At 48.9% G+C, this 20979-nt stretch overlaps 5 protein-coding genes across 8 annotated transcripts; 3 read left to right on the top strand and 2 right to left on the bottom strand.

Moving 5' to 3' along the window:
• Window positions 1-838: 838 nt before the first annotated feature.
• On the bottom strand, window positions 839-2806 carry LOC117903126 (seipin). The gene is made up of 3 exons (XM_034814955.1): window positions 2109-2806; window positions 1556-2043; window positions 839-1469 (listed from the first exon to the last, which is right to left on the bottom strand). Exons 1-3 carry the CDS (start codon window positions 2390-2392, stop codon window positions 1132-1134), a joined length of 1110 nt encoding a protein of 369 aa, XP_034670846.1. The 5' UTR covers window positions 2393-2806; the 3' UTR covers window positions 839-1131.
• A 302-nt stretch (window positions 2807-3108) lies between these two features.
• Window positions 3109-5058, top strand: LOC117903132 (tetraspanin-33). 2 transcript variants are annotated; one of them, XM_034814965.1, is made up of 4 exons: window positions 3109-3299; window positions 3396-3834; window positions 3894-4064; window positions 4143-5058. In XM_034814965.1, exons 2-4 carry the CDS (start codon window positions 3420-3422, stop codon window positions 4466-4468), a joined length of 912 nt encoding a protein of 303 aa, XP_034670856.1. In that variant the 5' UTR covers window positions 3109-3299; window positions 3396-3419; the 3' UTR covers window positions 4469-5058. The 2 variants fall into 2 exon arrangements, with proteins under 2 accessions (XP_034670856.1, XP_034670855.1); XM_034814964.1 differs by having other exon boundaries at window positions 3381-3834.
• Window positions 5059-5682: 624 nt separating this feature from the next.
• LOC117903106 (myb-binding protein 1A) lies at window positions 5683-9562 on the top strand. The gene is made up of 4 exons (XM_034814929.1): window positions 5683-5822; window positions 5904-6212; window positions 6294-6662; window positions 6726-9562. Exons 1-4 carry the CDS (start codon window positions 5817-5819, stop codon window positions 9474-9476), a joined length of 3435 nt encoding a protein of 1144 aa, XP_034670820.1. The 5' UTR covers window positions 5683-5816; the 3' UTR covers window positions 9477-9562.
• A 447-nt stretch (window positions 9563-10009) lies between these two features.
• Window positions 10010-12158, bottom strand: LOC117903120 (caspase-8). The gene is made up of 5 exons (XM_034814947.1): window positions 11974-12158; window positions 11113-11907; window positions 10687-11043; window positions 10468-10622; window positions 10010-10407 (listed from the first exon to the last, which is right to left on the bottom strand). The coding sequence occupies exons 1-5, from the start codon at window positions 12061-12063 to the stop codon at window positions 10245-10247; spliced, it is 1560 nt and encodes a 519-aa protein (XP_034670838.1). The 5' UTR covers window positions 12064-12158; the 3' UTR covers window positions 10010-10244.
• Window positions 12159-13294: 1136 nt separating this feature from the next.
• Window positions 13295-20630, top strand: LOC117903105 (protein suppressor of sable). 3 transcript variants are annotated; one of them, XM_034814928.1, is made up of 6 exons: window positions 13295-13351; window positions 15260-15587; window positions 15657-15898; window positions 16174-17627; window positions 17704-17822; window positions 17887-20630. In XM_034814928.1, exons 2-6 carry the CDS (start codon window positions 15305-15307, stop codon window positions 20175-20177), a joined length of 4389 nt encoding a protein of 1462 aa, XP_034670819.1. In that variant the 5' UTR covers window positions 13295-13351; window positions 15260-15304; the 3' UTR covers window positions 20178-20630. The 3 variants fall into 3 exon arrangements, with proteins under 3 accessions (XP_034670819.1, XP_034670817.1, XP_034670818.1); XM_034814926.1 differs by having other exon boundaries at window positions 17701-17822; XM_034814927.1 differs by lacking the exon at window positions 13295-13351 and adding an exon at window positions 13667-13921 and having other exon boundaries at window positions 17701-17822.
• Window positions 20631-20979: the final 349 nt, after the last annotated feature.

Raw genomic sequence — 20979 nt, 5'->3', positions numbered from 1 at the left:
ATATAACATATCCATACAGATATAAATGTATACAATATTTTTTTTTTGTTTTTTTTCGTCGTCATTTAGGACAAAGCACAGGAAGTGAAGGAATAATTGTAAAACTTAGTTATGTCATTACAAGTTACGCTACATATACATACAAACATATACATATGTACATTACTATGTACAAGAAAACAAAAACCAAATAAAAAAGAACAAACCACAAGATTTGGAATGCATTTTTACCTCGGCTTAAGGTGAATTTAATAAAATATTCACCACGCAACGCACTGAGTGACAAGCGCTAGAAAGGGATAGAGATAGAGCTAGCTTGTAACTAAATTCACCTTGCACACACACACACACACACTCAGATAACTGGAACACGCAAACACATCAAATCTCTCTCCACATCTGGGGGGGGATTGAAACACGCGACTTGCCTAATGTTTATTTGCTCAATGAATCTCCCAAACGGACCCGGGGCTGTGGCAAATATTGACGAGGACGTGCAACTGGCTGGGCCAGCATTCCGGAATTAGTGTTAATTAAATAAATACACGCGGCAGATTCGCAGACTCACAGATTCAACAAGAGAATATACTAAGCTACATCCACATCCCCCTCCACAGCTGTGGGGACTGTTGTAATATATTATTAAATATCGCTTGACCGGCTTGACCAAACACACACAGAGAAATTACTCGAAGAAAGCAAGGAAAACGTGCACAAACTTGGCGAGCAGGCGGGGAGTGGCAACAGATGATCCAACAGCTGATTGACAGCTGAGCGCCAAACACGAGGCAGACACTTCTGTAAAAGCTTCCATTTCGAATCAAAAACGAAGAATGAGTATTGCAATTTTACAACTTCAATTGAAATGTATTCATATGTATCTTTTGTTGTGACTACAATTAGAGTTGGGCATTTATAGGAGCGCCAGAATACTTCAGATAGAATGCAAACGTCGCTGCTCTGCAGCATCGTAAGAGTAACTTAGTTAATCCTAAATCTATTAGTCTTTGGCTCAAGCGTCGCGTTGGCGGTACTGCTCACTGCTCACTGCTGCTGCTGCTGCTACTGCTACTGCTTTCGATGCTCATCGATCTGCCTTCGTCACGTTGCGGAGGGGGAGCGGACCCGACATCATTTGTCGGTCCGTTTCGTTTTGCGCTGACGCAGCGCATCCTTGGCGTCCCGTCCGTGCTGGCTGTGCTTGTCCAGGGACTTTTCCACCATCAGATCATCGGCATCGCCACCGCCAACATCGTCTATGTCAGACTTCTCGTCCAGCGAGAGAAGATCGTCGTCGCGCAGGCTGCTCGTGCTGGTACTGGAGAGGATCACACTGCCTGCACCGGACTGCAGCGTGTTCGTGAGCCGTGCGTACTTGATTTGCAGACTGTGCAGCCAGCTGGCGTCGGACCAGTGGTACCAGCTGAGCAGAAAAACGACCAATATAAAGAATAGATTGGTGCTAATGGCTGGAAATGGATCAGGCGCAAACAGAACAAAACAGAATTAGATGATAATCGCCCTGGGGCGTGCTGCCAACTCAATTGAAACATACCCACTATGGCCGAGAGGACGGGCCAATTGAACATTATGTAGCGCAGGCCGGTAAAATCGGCCACTATATGCAGTGTGACCGTGTAGAACTGAATCTTCTGCGACTGTATCTCGACATAGACATCGGTGATGGGATGCTGTCGCTCCTCCAGATAGCGTGAGAATATCTCCACCGGCACCTGCTGGAACTCCTCCTTCCAGCCGAGCACATACAGCGGACTGAGGGCCCACGTGGATATCATTCGGATGAGCGGCGAACGGTAGCGCATCATGGCCGAGCGGCACGAGTGGCCGCGCAGCAGAGAGTCATAGTCGCGCATCTCGGCGCACACCATAAACATGCCCAGCTCCAGATTCTGCGGCGACTCGGGCATATCAATGTTCACGATAACCTTGTACGCTTGCCCCACCATCAGTAGCTGTTGCTTCTTGGTCAGCGAGACGTGGGCGTGCGGGAAGGTGCAGGGAGTGCTCGTCTCCAGGCAAGTTCTACAATTGATGGTCGTCGGTCAGTTTATATGTACACACGCGCGGGGCAACCATTCTTTACTCACTTGAACTGCATGTGAACGGGGCGCGTGTGCGAAATGGCCGGCATGTAGATATAGTAGAAGGCCGCGTACATGAACACGGCCAGCCAGATGATCAGGACGACGGCAAAGGCGATCAGTCCCAGGCGCAGCACCAGCTCCCGCACAGTGCCCACCTTCTCGTCCGCCTTGCTGCGCACCCGATCGTACACATTCCAGCCGACATTGAGGGCTGGCCGCACCAAAAAGCGTCGGCCCAGGCCCAGCGGATCGAAGCAAAAAACAATGAAGCGCAGCAGGAAGTTCATGATGTTGTTGGCCTTGACTGAAGCAGCAGCGAGTGCAACACACAAACTGAGGCGTCGCCAAGTTGACAGCAACTAAATACGGTTATTGTTATTGCCGGGCAATAAGTATTCTGTACGTATCAACTGATTGCTTATCGACTCGATAGTGGGATCCGACTTTGCGTTTTGGGCTATTGCGGGATTTGCATGGGTCCTCTCGCTCGCACACACGCTCTGTTATTATCCGCCCCTCGCCCTGCGCCCAGAGCTGATTCATGTGCACGAAAGAGTCCGCTTCGTCGTCGATAGCCAGCACCAGACGTTGTACCAGCTCAAAGGTCAACGCGACAGCAGAGCAGCGCAACAGGCAGCAGACTTGAGTTTTGAGATTTGAGCTTTTCGATTTGTATTATTCGCTGCCGGCGTGTCCATTCCATTTATTTATGTTCAGATGATTATATTACACATATGTTTATGTTTCAGATAACGAAAACAGCTACAAGCTAATCAGCAGGTTGTGGCGGAATCACTCATCGTCACCGAACATCGAATAGCGAAAAATATCATTTTCCTTAACCAATTACACTCAAAATATATATTCAATATTTAACGTGGATAAATAAGTAATAATATGAAGCAAATTGCATTAAAATAAACTAAATATTTAAATGTTCCCTCGAATATGTCTGCTCACAACTATCGATATTTGCATTCGATACACGATATACGACCAACAGGCGCGACACAACCCTGTGCAATTGTTGTCATTGTCTGGTTTTTTTTTATACATTTCACTTGAATTAATTGCACACATCACATACATACATACATTAAACATTAGTTTTATTCATCGTACAGCCAAAGCGTAATTGACCAACTGTGGATCTTGAACAGATCTGAACAGGGCGGCGCAGCAACAGACAAGAGGGTAAGTCCACCAACACTCAACTCTGGAGAGCAAACAAAGAAGAACAGAAAATGAAGAAAAGTTACACTTTTTCCTGTTTAGGAGACAACCAAACAGTATTATTAGCCACAAGCAGATCCAATGAGTAACTATAGATACCAGAATGAAGGCGGTGGCGGAGTGCGTGGCTACAGCGGCATTGAGGTGCGCGACATGCATCCGCGGATGATGCATCCGCACCACTTCACATTTGTGAGCACCTGCGTGAAGTATATGATTTTCATGCTCAACTTCATCTTTTGGCTGTTCGGTGGCCTGCTGCTGGGCATCGGTATCTACGCCTTCAAGGACAAGTGGGAGGAGGCCAATGGCGGTGTAAGGCTGGAGACCATCTACGATGTCGTGCTCAACATTTCGCTGGTGATGATCATCACGGGCATTGTCATATTTGTGGTCAGCTTTGCTGGCTGCCTTGGTGCGCTCCGCGAAAACACCTGCCTGCTGAAGTTTTACTCCATGTGCCTGCTCCTCTTCTTTCTCATGGAAATGGCCATTGGTGAGAGAGCCACCCACTCCCGATGTCGATGCTCTTAACTATAAATTTGATATTTTTAGCCATCGTTTGCTTCATCTTTCCCCAACTAATGAACACATTCCTGGAGAAGGAGTTCACTGAGACGATTATACACTCGTATCGCGATGATCCCGATCTGCAGAATTTTGTGGACTTTGCCCAGCAGGAGTTCAAGTGCTGCGGACTGAGCAATGCCGGCTATCAGGATTGGAGTAAGTGACTGCCAATTGATTCCAACAATATCTGACTGCATATGTTTAACCAAACGTGATTGAACTCTCAACTTTCAGGCAAGAACGAGTACTTCAACTGCTCCTCACCGTCCGTGGAAAGGTGCGGTGTGCCCTATAGCTGTTGCATCAATGCCACCGACATCAGTTCGGGTCTAGTCAACATTATGTGTGGCTATGGGGTGCAGGAGCACACTGTGGTGGCCGCCAGCAAGCGCATTTGGACCAGCGGATGCATCGAAATCGTGCGCGTCTGGGCCGAGCGCAACCTTTATGTGATTGCTGGCATTGCCCTGGGCATTGCGCTCATCCAACTGCTTGTCATCTATCTGGCCAAGACACTGGAGGGTCAAATCGAGTTGCAGAAGTCGCGTTGGGCGGCGTGAGATCCGTATCAGCCCGACTTTTTCGGGTACTACGACAACACTTGAGTGTACGACGCTGCCTGGCCGTTGGCACGTGCAATATCATTTGTTAGCAAAATTTTGAGTCTCCCATTTATGAATCTGGTGCATATTCTTAGCCCCCGGACATGTATATATGTATACGAACGAAACACACACAATTGCGAACAAAATCCATACTCATCCCCGCTCGGACCAAACAACGCCATATTATGTCTGGTCTGTCTGTGTATTTGCAGATCCGAAATCTCTGATTTTCGTATTGTATTGTAGAATCCGTCATGTGTTCAAGCCCCCTACATAACACTCATAATATACTCGAGTGCAAAAGCACAAGATTTTGCACATCATTCCACTGTATCGTACGCATCCTTCACACGTCATGTGGGGATGTGCGGACTGTGGACGAGAGGCATTTATTTAACAGCGATCCAATTGCATTTCTAGTGGAAAACAGCACACAATCCGTTTATACAATATTATTATAACAATTTATACACAACTGTACCACATACACATAATCTATAATTCATAGAAGAGTAGTTTTAATACAATAAAATACAAAACAAACAAAAAACATTCCCTGCCGCTTAATTCCACGAGTGAAGGTAATTGCTATGAAATTACATTCGAACTAGAGTTTCACAGCAGCCAGCATTGATGGTCTCACAGCAGCCAGTTTGCCTGCTTCATAGCTGCAAGTTTTAAAGGTTTTGATAGCAGCCTTCTGCATCTTAATGCTGTTATTTCACTACAGCATAGTGATATAGAAACCTTCTGGGAAAAGTATGCAGTGTGAGCGAGAGGTACAAAGAGAGAGAGTTGGTTTTTGATTTGGTGGCATGGCAACGCAGCAGCAGCGAAATGAAAAATGCATAATTAAAATTAACTCAGTTGATGCTATGAGAGCCAGCATATTAGCATGAATATCCTCATTGATTTAATTTGAATTTTCAACTGCAATTATTTATCTGCAGGTGAATTCTTGTGCAACAGTTTGGTCTCACTACGGCAGCGCCGCGATATTTCCACTCTGATATTTTCTTCGGCAGAGTTACCGGCATATACTTATTTTAGTACACTTTTAGTATATTTTGAAGTCAAAGGGGTGCTACTTTCATGATATACTGGTATATTATGGTATATTTTGTACTTTTTGTTGTGTACAAAACTATCACCTTATCGATAATTATGGTTCCAGTAGTTCCATCTCTATTGTCAAATCACAACGTGCTCCAAGAAATTGTTCAAAATTGTTGAATTGAGCAAGCGCGTGCTTATAACTTAAACTTATATGTGGTATGCTTAACTGTTTTAAATAACAAAAACAATGAACGTAAGTAAACCCACGCGAGAGGGAAAGCACTCTGCAAAACATTTGGCTATAATAATCGGAAATATCTTCAATTGTGTAAAGGGAAAAATTATGAAGCTCGATTCTGCCGACTGTGACGGCGCATCTGAAGGCAGCGACCATGATAATGAGCAGCATGCGGAAGCGAATGCGAAGCTTCGCAAAAAACTCTCCAAAAAGGCCAAGAAGACCGACAACGGCGAGGAACAGGGCAAGGAGCCAACGAGCGAAAAGAGCGGACAGAATGGGACAGGCAACAAAATCGACAAGCGCGTGTTTGGCATTTTGAAGAACTTTCAAGATAGCACCAAAGTAACGGCAAAGAAGCTGCAGGATCTGGTTGCTCTGCTGCAAGAGGAGTCCTCCGAAAAGGTGGGTTCCCAGTCGCATCTATTTATACGCTTCCACAGCAGTTAATTTCCTCTTTTTGCCGCTGAATCTCTCAAATGACAGCGCAACGCCACAGCCACATATGTTGTGAAGCGGCTGATACGCGCCACGGGTGCGGACAACAAGAATACAGCCGCCAAGGTGGGCGGCATCATAGAGCTAATCATCAAGAATGTGCCCGATGTGAGCGAGCTCGATCTGCTGGACATTGTGGAGCGCGAACTGCCCGTGAACGGTCAGCCCAAGAAGAAGGAAGAGGCTCTGGCGGCAGTCGGACAGATGATCACCGCCAGAATTATAATACAATTGTCAACACAATTGTCCACCAAGCGGGAGCTGGCGCCCATCTACACGAAGCTGATGAGTTACTTGAAGGGACGCGAGTATCTCATGTGCATGAGCAACAATCTGCTAGTGGAATCATTCGAGACGGTGAGCCACTCGCACTTACACTTAGAAATTCCTCCAATAATGTCCAATAATGCCACCTGCCAGGTGCCCGAGAAACGTTTCGCGACAGACGTTTGGCCAGTGCTGAAGAAGGAGATTGCCAAGCCCGTGTCTGAGCTGAATCTGCACACCTTTGATGTGCTCTTGGCCGTGCACGACAGCTACAACAAGGTGCTCACACACGACCAGCTGGTGGCCACACTGTGGCCCACGAAGACCAAGTATTCGGAATTATTTAAGATATATTTAGCCGCTCCGAAGATGTACGATGCCGGAATCTATGCGCGGTTCGGCAAGTTCCTTGGCACGGCCGACACAAACGCCAAGATGCTCGACGCGTGGCTGGCATATGCGCATGAGCATAGGGCGCAGAATGTGGCATCGAAGGGGTGCATCTTCAAGGTGCTCGAGCAGCAACTGGTCAGCCACAAAGGCGGCGACGAGCAGCCACTGATCGACCTGTTCGCCAGTCCCTTGATGGACTTCATATTGGACGAACTTCTGGCCGCAAAGACAGTCAGCGCCAAGAAGGAGAAGCCATTGACGCTGCAGCTGCGCCAGATATGCCAGGAGTTTGAGTGCGCAGTCGTTTTGCTCTTTGAAAACCCCGCAACGGGCGACGAAACCAAGGCAAAGATCCTCAGCAATTTGCTCAGCAAGCGGGGAAATTTGAATGAGATTGCCACCATGCGACGCTTCGCCGAAACATTGCTGAACACACTCAAATACGACGGTCTACAGATTCTCTTTGACCTCTACACAACGCTGCTGGCCACGCCTGTCGGCGCGGAGGCAGCGCCAGAGAGTGGATCGCGCAACCAGCTGGAATGCGTCAGCCAAATGCAGGCCATACTGCAGCATGCGGAGCTTGAGGGCAAGCAGAAGGAGCGCTGGACAATGCTAAAGACGATACTGACCGCCGGCCACTGTCATGTGGCAGCCGGCCTGCAGCCCTGCCTGCCCGCCGAGTCCATCCTCAGCGATGCCACAGCCGAGCGCTGCAGAACAATCTTCATTGGCTCGCTCGTGCGCAACTGCCACGGCGACATCAAGGAGCTGTGCCAGCTGCTGCGAAAGACTGTCAAGTTTTTGAAGAAGCTCATGTCGAAAGCGCTGAACAGCAGCGCCCAGCGGCACGCCTCCAACGCTGAGCAGCAGCTGGCCTGGGATGTGCTGGCACAGCTGGAGAAGAGCGACGACAGCGAGGGAGACAACGAATCGAATGCCAGCGCACAAATCATTGAGGTTCTGATCCTATTCGTGGGCCTGGCCCAGTACACCTCGTGCTGCCAGCTGCCGAGCTCAATCCTCAATGATCTGCTCGTCTGTCGCAAGATGAAAGCAAACGAACAGAAGGTGCAGTCCGAGGAGGAGCCCAGCTGGCAGGAGGTGGTCACGGACATCCTGCTGCAGCTGCTGCTGGAGACGGCTGCCCATTGGCGAGAGTTTACGAACATAATTCTGAAATCGATGCTGCCGCATCTGGGGCAGGCGCATCTGTTGCAAATGCTGCAGCGCCTCGACATGGATGCGAATCCTTTGGGCGAGGATGGAGACGAGAGCAGCAGCGATGAGGGGGAGGATGAAAATGAGGACGAGAGCAATGACGATGACTCAAGCGCTGACGAAGATAACAACTCTGATGAGGCAGAGGCAGAGGAAGATGCTGATGCTGATAATGCTTTGGATAAGCTTCGCGACTCGGTTCGCCAGGCGCTGGAGAATGGCAAGGATGATGATGATGGCGAGGCGAGCAGCGTGGACTGGAACGACGTGGATGAGGAGAGTGGCAAGCGACTGGACGAGTCCCTGGCGGCCATCTTTAAGGTGCGCCATCAGACGCAGCAGCGCAAAAAGCGGCCCACCAAATCGGATCGCATCCACAGCACCAGCCTGCTGCATTTTCGTGTGCGCGTGCTCGACCTGGTGGAAGTGTTTGCCAGCAAGAAGCCCACGCTGGACGTCATGCTCGATGTGTTGCAGTGCGTCTATCAAGTGTTCTGTCGCACCATCGGTGGCAAGGAGCAGCGGCCGCTGCATCATGCCAGCCAGAAGCTGCTGGGCAAGCTGATTGCCAAGGAAATCGCATTCGAGGCTGCCCAAGATCGTGGCCAGATAACTGTTGCCATTGAGGAGCTGTTCGCCGCCACCAGCGCGGCCCTGGAGTCGCGCCAAATTCGCGGTGCGCCCAACTCGCGTGAGTTGCAGCAGCAGCTGGTCATGTGGCGCGACAAATGCTTCGCGGCACTGGTAACCCAGTGCTCCGACAAGGAGGACATTGACAACAGTGTCGCCTGGCCGCTGCTGAGGGCCAAGCTGGATGAGTGGCTGCCGGGACGCAAGTCCAAGCAGCCGCTGTACGGCTTCGAGGCCATCTTTCAGTACAAACCGACCTGGCCGGGCGTCAATCAGTTGGTTGCGCTTCTAGTTTCGCACTTGCATGCCACAGCCACACATCCAATGAAACGTCTCGTAATTGTCAAGCTCTTGGCTGCACACAAGAACCGTTTCAAGCCCACGGTGCATGGCCAAAAGTCCGTCATTCGGGGGCTGAAAAAATATGCCACAAATTTATTGGAAACCGCTCCCCTGACGCCAAGCATCGTCCAGGAGCTGAAGACTCTGAAACAATATCTGAATCCCAAATTGGAAGAGACCCAGGAAATCCTCGCAAACATCTCCCAGTCATTGGACAAATTCCACCAAACTGAGGGCAAAGTCAAGCGCAAGGCAACAGCCGACGATGAGCCGGCGCCTGTCGCCACGAAGAAAAGCAAGAAGGAGCGCGCCGCCTGATTGATAATTCACACAGTTTGATGTACAATAATAATAATAATAAATATAATACGATAAATGTTTGTATGCGCTGTACTATATTAGTATAAACAAAACAAATGGTTGCGACGAAGCGTACCTGACGACTATCCAGAGTCTTTTTTTTCTCTTTTTTTTGCTGCTGTATTGAATTTCCCAACACAGAGGCATTATTTCTATCTGGTTTTGGGATCTTATAATATTTACTTTAAATATAAGAAACGAATTAAAAGCTACTGCGAAATGTTGATGCCATTTGAGGCATTAAGCTGAAAGACTTTACCCAATCTGTATGAGGTATTTTATGGCAAAAGCTAAACTTCATGGAGAACATAAAACATAACGAGAAGGGACGTGTGAGACGCTTCTTACGCGCCACAACTTTTATACCCGGCACTCAGTACTACATCTGCAACTGAGAACTAGCCGACAAACAAGACGGACGGTCGGACGGACGGACAGACAGACATGGCTCTATCGACACGGCTATTGATGCTGATCAAGAATATACATATATACTTTATGGGGTAGGAAAGGTTTCCTTCTGTGCGTACAACAATATACCCCATTTACTCTTCGAGTACCGGGCATAAAAAATAAAACAGAAATTCTACACAAAGGAACTTTTGGAAGTGCTACCCGTAGCATGCTTACTTGAGGGCTCTTAGAAATACAACAAACTTAAGCGCACAATCCACAAGGAAATGAATGGAAAAGGGAGGATCTACGGACGCCATGTCATGCTCTGCTCTATGCACTACCAGGAGGCTGCAACTCCGTGGCACTGCTGTGCGGAAAGTAAACGTGTTGTCGTAGCGCGCCGCAGATATAGGGCACCATGGTCTCATTTTGCTTGCCCAGCTTGTTGGCCACATTGTTGATGACTATCGTCAGGATGTCCAACATGTGATGGCTTTTGGGGGGAGAAGGAGAAAACGTTTGAGGAAGCAAGCTTGAGGGGCTTGTGGCTTACCTATCCGCATGCTCGGCAAGGGCATCGCACAGGCACTGAATGAACCAGCTGCCGGTGTGGGTGTGTCGCATCGCCGCGAAGCCGGGCACCGTGGACATGGCACGCAGCATATTCAAGTGCTGTCCGGGCGACTTTGTGCTCGCATCGATCTTGAACTAAAGGACACGGCAACACTCAACGAGGAGCCAAAGAAAGGATCAAGGGTTGTGCGATATTTACCGGCAGTGCATTGTTTTTCTTATCCTTCTGCTGGCACGCCTGGACGATGACCAGCTTTGGCTTGTTGTACAAGTTCTCGTAGCTGCAGAGCACATTCTCGATGTCCGATATGCGCAGAGCAATGCTATTCGAGCAATAGACAGCCTCCTCGAAGCCATGCGAGAGGACAAGCACCACCAGTGAATCGTGCAGCAGCGAGCGCTCACACGCCTGTCGTATGTGCTCCAGCATGGCAAAATGATCGACATTGTCGTGGGGCTCCACCTTGTAGCCGAGTGCCGAGAAGACATCGGTTAGCCGCTGCTTGTCCACATCAGTGCCCAGGCGGGGCAGTAACTCAACTGGCGGCAAGTACATCTGAAAGAGTGCAAGGGAAACGCTTTAATTGCTGACCAACGCTAAGTGGGGGCCGACTGTGGAGCACACCTTGAGATCATCGCTGACATTCTGGTGGAACCTTTGCTGGTTGATTATCAGCGCGATTCCAGCATTCTCGCGACTCAGCTGAATCGCATTCTTGGCCCGCTGCGGTAGCGCAGATGCCGCCGAGCTGGCGCTGCCATTGGCCAGGCCACTGGCACCCATATTCGGTGTTGTCGAGTCGAAAGTCTCACGATTGGGGCACACAGAAGTCGGCGCGTGGTCGCTGCTGGCGGTGGCATTACTGTTGACCGTGTCGACAAGCAGCGTGGCCTGGGCGTGCAGCTCGTTGAACTTGAAGTGTTCGATCAGCAGCTGAACATCACTGCCGTTGGCGTTGATGTCGCCCAGCCGTATCAGGCGCCGCGTCAGCCAGTCAAGCATAAATATCTCCAGATAGGCCGGTTCATAGAAGCGCAGGGGATCCCCGGAGCTCGCCTTCTCCCTGATGCTCAGCACCATGCGCCCGCTCTGGGCCAGTGACAGCTCCTCACAGATCGTGTACAGGCTCTTCAGCAGCGGATGGATGTGCAGACTGATGCCCCCAATGTGGGGTAGGTAGTGCATGCGCAGCTCCTGCCAGCGTAGGCCAAGTTTTCGCAGCACCTGGCGCGCACCGATGATGCACAGAGCCTCCACGAGATACTTGCGCCACGCTTGGGGCTTGGATTTGGCATACTGGCTCAAGATGTCGCTGTGCCGCCAGTCGGTGTCGTTGGCGCGGTGCAGCACCAGAAGCTTCTGCAGTATATATGTGGCACTGGAATGCTCGTCGCCGTACAGCAGAAAGGACAGGCTCACCTGCAGGAATACACACGGCTTACAACGTGATTGTGATTGTGAAATATAAAGGCGGCAGTTACCTACCTTTTGGGCAAAGTTCAGATCGCGCTCCACATAGGGCAGATCGAGGACATGGATGTTGTCCAGTTGCGCCAAGAGATTGTGGCCGCTCATGATGTTGAGCGGGGGAAGTACAGTTAACAAGAAATGGCGAAACGTAGCTCTACAATCGTCATCCACCCCACCGATCCACCCACGCAATAGCGATGGACAATCCCCTCGCAGAAAACAGCTGATCGATCTCAGTAATCGGCATCGGCTTATTGCGGAGAAAAATCAATCAACCAGTCATCCCTACACGCCAGCAAGGATGCCAAGCAGTTTCCGTAAATAAAACATTATTTCCCCTGTCAATGGCTTGGTTTGCATAGAGCAAAACTTACAGTTGAGGTAAGCTAAAACTTCAGAAGCGGTAGCTCGTAAATAATATAAGTTCAAATAAGTTCAGCAAAGAAAAACGTGATTAAAGGAAAGATGCCTCAAAGGGTATAACAAAAACCGACATTCACTTACAATCATAAGCAAAAGCAGCTATTTGGGTTTAAAACGTGTATTTAAATTGTTGTGCATGGCCCGCAACAATACTTCAAAGTAAGTCAGTGATGGTCAATGTTTGCGCATGAGCGTACCGATAGCGGCACAGCAAACAAATGCAAAGGCATCAATGGGCGCGTTCACCAGGACAACTTGATCATCGATCCATGATCCATTTCTTATGATTCAATGATCATTGATCAGCGCGGTCCATTCAAGATTCTCGTACACACAAACGCGCTATTAAGTACACCAGCACGTATTCATGTATACAAAATCGTCCGATTAAGAGCATTTGTAAATTAGCTTACCATTCTTGCTCTTTAAAGACTTCTTCATTTATTTTTTAAGAGTCCAAAAATCTAGTAATTTCCAATAATGTAATACATTTTGTCATTTTGCTCAAATTAACAGTCTTGAACAGTTGATACCATCAATGGTGAGCCGAATCAATCGATGGTCGGCTTATTTTCCATCCATCGATAGTATCGATCGCTCTATCGTTTTTCTCCCAACACCACATTTTAGTCGAAAAATGCAAATACAAATTTGTAAAATATAAGGTCTTCAGGTATCCAATCAAATAAAAAGGAGTATTTATAGTAAGCCCAATTGGTTCTTCAAGCGGATTAAATAATTGTTTCAGTGTTAAAAGTCTTTGCAAGCTAGTAATATTAAAAAGAACATCAAAATCGAGGAATATGATTTAAGGCTACGGTATATTTTTAAATGAGAAGGTACATTTGGTATATTTTTGAGGGTCAGACGGCATATTTGATCGACCATTCGGCGGTCACACTGATTTAAGTAGAAATTGTTGAACTGTTCACAACGCCTATGTTGGACGAAGAAGTTTTATTAATTTAATGTATTTGTATATTGTATTCTGTCTATGAGCGTCACAGAATGAAGGAAAGGGAGAAAGAGAGAGAGAAAGAGACAAACTGAGGCTAGGGCCCCAGAGCGAAAGCGAGCCCCAGACCCGCACGCATACACATACACCTAACCACACGTACATGTACATATATGTATATATAGCAAAAGAAAAAACTTGAACAATGCATTTGATGTACGGCAAAATGCTATTTTTTTCGCACCTATACATGCATATATGTACAGATGTATGTATGTGCACACACATCTGCTGCGCCGCTAATACGATATATGTACATACATGCGATTGTATGTCGAATGTATATGTATAGCTTCATATAGTTCCTATATATACATACATATCTTTATTCACCTACTGTACCACTTCCATTATGTAAGCAGAGCGGGAACGACGCCAAAAAAAGCGACAAGCAAAAAAGAGAAACAACAAAGCAAAAACTACAAGAAACCCAAAAAAACAAAGCAAAGAACCCATCACATAACCGAAAACCAATCGAACAGAAATGTTATAAATCACTAAAAGTTGTAAATGTTCCATCAAAACGTAAGAGAAAATGTTTTTCAGGGCTCAAAATGTTTGTGGTTATGGCCTAATGCTGCTATTGATGCATTTGTATGTATGTATGTACATGCAAGCATATGGAAATGTGTGTGTAAGCTGTTCACAATAATTCCTCAATGCCACGCCCCATAATCGCCATCAAGTGAGAGGGAGATTTTCGATCGTTCAAGGCTTATGTACACACATACATCATACGTCATGCAGCATACGTACATATGTATGAATGCTCCAAACCCCCTCGCCCTTTGCAGTTTTCGATCGCTGCGTAATTTTCTGCATGTGTGTGTATACGTGCATGCAAACTGCGCAGATGCGCCACACAGAAACACTCACAAACACACACGCCCCTTAGCATTCGCCTGATGCGGCTTCCTCCCACCTTTTACTATTCTTTTTGTGGAACAGCAACAACAATAATAATTAAGGAAAACAATGCCAAGTGTAAAAACATAATTCACAATTATACTATGTATGTATGTACACATTTTTAAACTTCATTTACACACAGCGACACACACACACACACACGAATGCATATGTATTTGCAAAAGCACGCGCACGCATTTAAAAAACGGGAGTCTCAGTTCAAAGCTGCGCAAGCGAGACAACATGATAAACAGACCCAAAAGTCAGAATGAAACAAATACACACACGCGCCAGCGTCCGTCCATGAAGCGAGCGTGTACATACATACATATGTACATATGTACAGTAGTTTCAGTTAGCTCCAACTACGGTAATTAAAAATGCCAAGTTCTTAAAACATATGTGCATACAAAGGCATACATATGTATAAACACCATGAGATATGTACAAGCAGTTTATACAATAATAAGCCATGTATGTACATATGTTTATTGACTGAAAGCTGAGCGCACACACACGAACGCAGAAGCCATATGGAAATATGCATGTGTGGGTTACAGTGGAATAAATGCAATATAATGTGGAGTGTCGTCTATCGAAGATCCATTTACTGGCGACAGAACGGTACTTTTCCCCACCTCCCCTCACACAGAAGCTTGTTTATTGTTGTTTATTCAATTTGATATATTTTTTCCATGCTTGCATTGCGGTTGTATAGTATACAAAAAAGTGAACAAAAGTTGGCTCCTAACTCCTGCTCTGGCCCATAAACCTCTCTTCTCTGCCTTTCCTTTCATGCTGTGACGTGATAATATTTATATTGTGTATTACTAGAGAATTTCAGTTCAATATTTATTTGGGAACTATCTATAAAATATCTCTGATCTGATCCCTTCTATGACCTTTCCTTTATGCACAACTCTCTCTCTCTTTTCTGGCTTTGTCTATCTGCAGAAATCGTTGATAAACTTTAAGGTTAGAATTTATTGATACACAAAAATGTCGTCTTCGACTGTGGCCGTGATTGATTTGGACGAGGATCTTGAGGATGGTGAAATCGATGATGATGAGGAGGAGGAGGAGACGCCGCAACAACCAATCAAAGACCAACAGCAACAGCAGAAGTCCCAAAACATCGACGATGAGGTGCAGTTTGTGGGCATCGAAATGCCTGGCCAGAACAAAAAAAATTGCGACGAGGATGTGGTCTTTATGGGCCTCACCATGGACGTGGGTGGTTCGCCCATCAACAGCAAGCCAAAAAAGCCACGCCCACTCGAAGGTAACCCCCAACCCCCACCCCCTCAACGGTCCAAGTTCTCACACCCAATTCTGCTCCCACACAATCCAGATGATCACGCTTTCAGCATCGAGAATGCCATTGCCAATGCACTGAAGAAAAAGGGCATTGAACCGCCCATGCCCAAGATGAGATCCCTGAATTCGGAGATGTCGACCATCGGCGGCGATGGCACAGCCGGCGGCGGTGACGGTCCCGGTGGAGACGGACCATGGGCGGCCAGTCGCGGCAGCAGACGCCGCAATCGACAAAAAAAGAAGCGCGATCGCGAGAAAAAGGATCAAGAGCAACAGGTAAGTCGCTGTCGCTGTCGCCCCATATGCAAAGCGAATTATTAGCTGATTGGCCGAGGCGTGACCCATGGATCTGCGCTAATAGCCTCAACCGATCGATCGTTCGATCGTCACGGCTGACCACTTGAGCCCATGCAGTTGTTAGCCAGAGCCCAGACGGGCAAGAGATCACAGTCCATGGGTGGCCTGTAGCAGCTAGGAAGTCCTCCAGCAATCCTCCTCCCTCGGTCCACAAGTCTCCGATTTAGTAGCATTTTGTTTTCCCTTTGTTTTAGAAACGCGCCCGTCGCGATGATGACGAACTGGCTGTCGGTGGAGGGGCCAGCGACGACATGGACATGGAGTACGAGATGATGAATGTGCGCGGTGGCAGTCCGCCGCCCTCAGCACCCACAAGCACAAGTGCGTCCTGCCAGCCGGGGGCTGCGGCCGCTGGTGGTGGCAATGTCGGCTATGATTCTGCCCAGGACATGTACAGCAGCTACGATTCCTACTCCGAAGATGATGCTCCGATGACGCCGGCCGGTGGCCAGAGGCGTCGCCAGCGCAGGGAGCGTGATAAGGATCAGCGTGGGGGACGCAAGCGTCGCGATCGTGATCGTGATCAGGATCGCCGTCAGGGCGATGGCGGCGGCGGCGGAGGTGGCGGTGGATCTGCCAACAAACGCAGCCGCCGCGACTCTGGCGACAGTCCAGTGGCCGAAAAATCTGGCCGCGTCGAGCCACGCAAATTGGAGCTGTGCAAATTCTATTTAATGGATTGCTGCGCGAAGCGTGACAAGTGCTCCTACATGCACAAGGAATTCCCCTGCAAATACTACTACCTGGGCATGGAGTGCTTTGCCGGCGACGAGTGTCTGTTCCATCACGGCGAGCCGCTGTCCGAGCAGCTGCGCAACATACTGCTGAAGCACATGGAGACGGCGCCCAAGGAGATTCTCGGCGACTTTAAGCGCATCTCCCGCGATGTGGCACTGGGGCAAATGACACGACGCCACGAGGAGCTCTGCGAGCAGTTTGGACGTGATAACAACTGGACAACGCTGGCCAGTGCCGGTGTGTGTCGTCGTTTGGAGCAACAGCTGCAGTCGCAGCAACAGCAAAAGAATCTGCAACAACAGCAACAGCAGCAGCAGCAACAACAGCAGCAGCAGCAGCAGCTTGCGCTTCAGCAACAGCTTTTGCAGCAGCAGCAGCAGCAGGCGTTGGCTACACAAACCGAACAGCAGCTGGGAGGACCCATTCCATCTCTCCTAGATATGGTTATCAATCCACCCGCCGTCAACGAATCCAAGCCGGAAAAGAAGCGCAAGTCCCGCTGGGCTGACAAGGGAGCAGCAGCGGCAGCAGCAGCAGCTGCAGCAGCTGGTGGAGATGCAGCAGATACAGCAGCGGCAGCAACAAAAGCAGCAACAGAAGGATCTGCCGAGAGCACAACCGAAGCAGAGAGCAGCAAGGCAGCTGGCACCAAGCAGCTGTCCCCACATTTGGATCTAGTGAATCTCAAGGATCTGCTACCCGTCGACCACATGGCAAAGCTGAAAAAGTTGGGCATCAGCAATCTGGAGCAAATGCTGGAAGTGCCCTTTGGCCAGCTGACGGAGGTGGGACTGACGCTGCTCGAGATTGGGGATATACAGCGCAAGGCATTGGAGGCCAAGGAAAAGGCAGAGCTCAAGTCGGAGCCCGAGACAGGAGCAGCAGCAGCAGCAGCAGCAGCATCCAGCAGGTGAGTCCCACAGCCAAGTGCCAGCCCTTGGGCCCAACTGATTATTCCATTTTCATTTTAAATCCCGCGACAGCAGCAATGCAGCAGCCGTTGCGGAGGTGAGCAGCAATTCCAACAGCAACAATGGTTTCATTATGGTCGACTACACTCAGTATCTGAAGGATGCCCATGTCAGCTTCACCAGCAACGATCCACGTAAGAATCCCACTCAAAGTCCACTCAATTCCCATCCAGTCTGTACCATTCCCTTTGCTTTCAGTTGACGATGATCGGGATGATGAGGAGCAGCTGGTGATTGATGATGGCAACGATTCGGCGGCGGAGGAAGAGCAAGCGGCGGCGGCTGCGGCATCGGCATCGGCATCCTCACCAAAGGAAGACGAGGCCCCACCACTGCCGTCCGTCTTTGATTTGCCAACATTTATGAGCAACATGATCGGTGTGAAGGCCGTCCGCCAGTCACCAGAGCAGTCCACAGCCGCACAGAGTGCGATCTCTCCCACGCAAGGCTCAAACGAGTCGACGGGAGCGGGTGCTTCAGCATCGGCAAAGGAAGAGCCGGCGAGTGCCAGCGATGCGAACAGCCTGTTTAGTCGTCTACTGTTTGGGGACAAGCCACCCGATCCAGTGACCCGAGCGGCCTTCTACCGCGACATCATCCGCAATCCGTTCAAGGCGCACAGCGGCGATGGTGATGTGGATTCGGCCAATGAGAACTCAAATTCAAATTCCAGATCATTGACGCCCACGCCAACACCCGAGCCGGGCTCACAGTCGCCCAAACTATCGCTGGATATGCCCGCTACGACGCCCATGCCCATGGCAATGGCAATGACAATGACAATGAAGCTGCCATCGCTCAAGTCGGAGCCAGAGCCAGAGCCGACGCCCTCGCAGTACGAGCGACGTACCCTGTACGACTACGATAAGGTTAAGGAGGAGAAGCGGGAGGCGGCCAACCGCCTGAAGGCCAAGTCGAGTGCGATCCAGCAGCGGGACATTGATATGCGTCTGCCGTTCGAGCCGATACGCCACTACCGTCCAGCCACCGAGATAGATGCGGCCATCTTCTCGCACATGCCGATGCGTTGGGAGGTGAGCGAAGTGGATGTGGAGGAGCCATCGTTCACCCAGCTACGCCAGAGTGCCGCCCACAAGGAGGACAAGGAGGTGCGCGATCCGCGCATGCGTCGCATTCTCGGACTGCCCGACCTTTTGTATGCGAGCGAGGAGTCTCAGTATGGTGAATCGTCGCTGAATCGTTCCAACAGCTATCTCTCATCGCCTGAGTCAGGACCGAGATCTCCAATGGGGCGCGATGCCACACCCACATCACCGCCACCGCCCAGCTTCGGTGGTGGTGGTCTTCCATCGATGAGTGTGCCACCGCCATCGATGAGCCTGCCGCCGCCCAATCTGCTGTTAGCTGCTAACAACAAGCCACCACCAGCGACAACTGTACGCGTAGATCCGCGTCGCGATCCCCGCCGTTCCCACTTGCAGGCCCAAACAGCGAGCACATCTTCCGGCACGTCCGTAGCCATGGCAACGGCAACGGCCACTGCCACGGCCACCACCAATGCCACTGGTGGGACAAAACAAATCTCCGAGATACGCAGCATATTGCAAAACTCCAGCTGGTACAAGGATCTGGGGAGCAACAACAAGATAATGGTCAACCAGCAGCTGGCTTTGGTCTTTACCGAACTGAAGAAGTACCACCAGCAGCCGGACGTTGGCTGCAAAACCTTCGATGTCTCGTTCATTGTGAACAACCAGACGATGCAGCAGATCTTTGCCAAGCTGGGCATATATATCGATGATAATGGAATGGTTGTGCAGCTGTCCGACGATCAGCCAGTCCAGAATATGATCGCCAACATGGCCATGGGCAATGCCGGAGTCGGCGTTGGTGTTGGTGTCGTTCTGCCAAATCTATCCCAGCCGCCGCCAAATATTGCCCAGTTGCTGCGACAACCGCCGCCAAATCTGCACGCCGGACGTATGGCCAATGGCATGATGATGCAGCAGATGGGCATGCCACAGCAGTTCAATCAGCCACCGCCACGACCCAATGTGGGCATGGGTGGTGGTGGCATGATGGGTGGCGGTGTAATGGGTAATAATGTTGGCAACAATGGCATTGCCGGGCAACTTGGCGGCCTCATGGGCAACAATGGCAACAACATGAACAACAACAACAACAATAACAACAACAATCCGTTTAATCCATTCGCTGGCAACAATGTTGGTGGTGGTGGCGGAGGAGGCGTCGGTGGCGGAGGTGGAAACGGTAATGGAAATGGAAACGGAGGCGGTGGCATGGGAAACATGAATCAAATGAACAACAACCTCAACAACATGGTTATGGGTGGAATGCCCTTCAACAATGGTATGTCCTTTAATAACAACAACAACAACAAGAACTTCAACAACAACCACAACAATGGTGGTGGAGGCGGTGGCGGCGGAGGAGGACGCTTTTCTGGCGGCGGCCACAACAATCGAAACAATCGCGGTGGAAACAACCGGCATCGCAACAATATTTAAACCGAACTCGATAAGAAGGGATTCAACAACAAAAAAGACTTGTTCAATACCAAATGATGGACCCAGCCCGCGTTTTTGCCTTGGCCCACGGCCCCACTTTTCGCATGTGATTTCCCCCAGCCCCAGCCCCCCAACAATTCATAAACCCTCCAAAAACACACAAGAAAGACACTCAGAACGTATGGGGTTTTGCCTGCCCCCCTTCCACCCCCACCCCCTTCCACTCACTACAAACAAACTTAAGAAAAACAAAAAACCATTTTAAATCCCAGAAGGAAGTACAGCAATTAATGGGCTTTGACTGCTATGTAAATGTATTCTCTAATTCTTAAATCATCGGTAAATAATTTACATTATTTCAGTTGTTTATTTTTTTTTTCGTAGCTATTAGGCTAAGCTTACAAACTTAGGTACTGATAATGTGTAATTACAAGCAATCCGCCAGCTGGAAAATCAAAAAAGAAAACCAACCAACAGGATGCATGATTTTTTTTACGACTTTACAAGTCAGATAACTTAAATATCATACGTTTAGATTAGGGCTATTGTATATTAGACGTGTATCTATACAAATAAATACAAATATTATAAAATGGAGTAATGTGTAATCAATCGCGAACGAAGAACAGAGACCGAACCGCCAAGTGTGATCAGAAACGATCATTGATCGTTGAATATGTCGTTCTAGCTTTCTTATGCTTACTAGATTAGCAAATTTAATTCATTAGAGGGCTGCTTTTGAACTTCAATAAAATTGCATTCAAACTAACTGGAAAAGATAAAGATATATTCTTGAATTAGT

The sequence above is a fragment of the Drosophila subobscura genome, chromosome A (genome assembly GCF_008121235.1).
Source record: "Drosophila subobscura isolate 14011-0131.10 chromosome A, UCBerk_Dsub_1.0, whole genome shotgun sequence".
Lineage (NCBI taxonomy): Eukaryota > Metazoa > Arthropoda > Insecta > Diptera > Drosophilidae > Drosophila > Drosophila subobscura.
Note: the sequence above shows the minus strand (reverse complement) of the source record. Positions and strands in the feature narration are given on the sequence as shown.